Source organism: Sphaeroforma arctica (genome assembly GCF_001186125.1).
Source record: "Sphaeroforma arctica JP610 unplaced genomic scaffold supercont1.6508, whole genome shotgun sequence".
Taxonomy (NCBI): Eukaryota; class Ichthyosporea; order Ichthyophonida; genus Sphaeroforma; species Sphaeroforma arctica.
Genome location: NW_014034050.1, coordinates 1 through 1638, shown reverse-complemented (window position 1 = coordinate 1638; position 1638 = coordinate 1). Strand labels below are relative to the sequence as shown.

The window sequence follows — 1638 nt, the reverse complement described above, 5'->3', positions numbered from 1 at the left end:
CACACACACACACACACACACACACACACACACACACACACACACACACACACACACACACACACACACAATACACACACACACAAAGACACACACACACACAAATACACACACACACAAACACAGCAATTAGAAAAGGAGACGGGCAAGCTGTTCAAGAAGAAGAAGAAGTTTGAGGACACAGAACGCAAGACGGCACAGAAGTGCGACGACCTCACAGTGGAGATCAAAGACCTGGATGGACTACTGGTGCAACGACAGCAGGTGGGGGGTAGACTACACGTGCAATATAATCTTATGTTTATTAGCAATGACAGCAATACACGTGCAATATAGTCTTATGTTTATTATCAGTGACAGCAGGTGGGGGGTAGACTACTCGTGCAATATAGTCTTATGTTTATTATCAGTGACAGCAGGTGGGGGGTAGACTACTCGCGAAATATAGTCTTATGTTTACTAGTGCTCGGATAGTCACTACTCTCGCAGATTGGTTGGTTGGTTAGTATAGTTGTTATGTGTGAGATACATTGTGTCTTTGTATACAGTTCTAGTGTTGATAGGAGTGTGGGCATACATGTATGGTTTAGGCACAACGACAGCAGGTGGGGGGTAGACGTACTCGTGCAATATAGTCTTATGTTTACTAGTGCTCGGATATACACTGCTCGCGCAGATTGGTTGGTTGGTTAGTATAGTTGTTATGTGTGAGATACATTGTGTCTTCGTATACAGTTCTAGTGTTGATAGGAGTGTGGGCATACATGTATGGTTTAGGCACAACGACAGCATGTGAGGGGTTAGTCTACACGTGCGTATAGTCTTATGTTTATTAATACTTTGAAAGACATTACGCTCGTAGATTGTTTGGTTGGTTAGTATAGCTGATGTGTGCGCGATACATTGTATATCCGTACGCAACTCTAAGTGTTTACAAGCGCGTGTGCATGCATGTATGGTTTATATGGTTTATATGGTTTATATGGTTTATATGGTTTTAGGGCTCCTGCTACAGCGACAGAAGGTGAGAGAAAGGTTACATCTCATCACCGTATTCCATTTATGTTTGTTATACCAAATATAGTTTATCGCTTTATACCTACACAGTACGGTTTGTGTGCGTCTTTATCTCGCCACAGTATAAGTGTTCGGAGGAGTGCATGTCTAAACAAAACGTATGACTTGTGAGGATGTTTAGTACACGGTCAGAAAGTGGGTGATTGACCAAGCTTTTATCTTATCAACACGATTGTTTATATAATGCATATGTTCTAACACCAATACTAACTGTATAAATATTTTAGTGTTACATATATTCCAATGCCAATACTAGCTGTATCATTATTTCAATTTTACATACATTCCATAGCACCACTTGCCCATCAGTATATCCACTAACCGGCGTTCTAAACTCTGCACAATGTTTTGAACTCGTTAACTCGTTGTGGTTGCAGGAGGCGGATCAAAAGAATGAGAATATGAAGGAGGCGTTTAAAGCACACGAGGCTACAGTCAATGCACTCAAGGAAGAACTGGCCAACAAGAAGCAGAATGCAAAGTATGCGGGTGACAGAAACACGCTCACACACACACACACACACGCACGCACACACACACACGCACGCACACACACACACA

At 42.1% G+C, this 1638-nt stretch overlaps 1 protein-coding gene across 1 annotated transcript; it reads left to right on the top strand.

Moving 5' to 3' along the window:
- SARC_15657 (hypothetical protein) lies at nucleotides 1-1558 on the top strand (the record flags this gene model as incomplete). Its single annotated transcript, XM_014290227.1, has 2 exons — nucleotides 1-264; nucleotides 1455-1558. Coding segments are annotated over 2 exons (368 nt in total), but the record flags the coding sequence as incomplete, so codon positions are not given.
- Nucleotides 1559-1638: the final 80 nt, after the last annotated feature.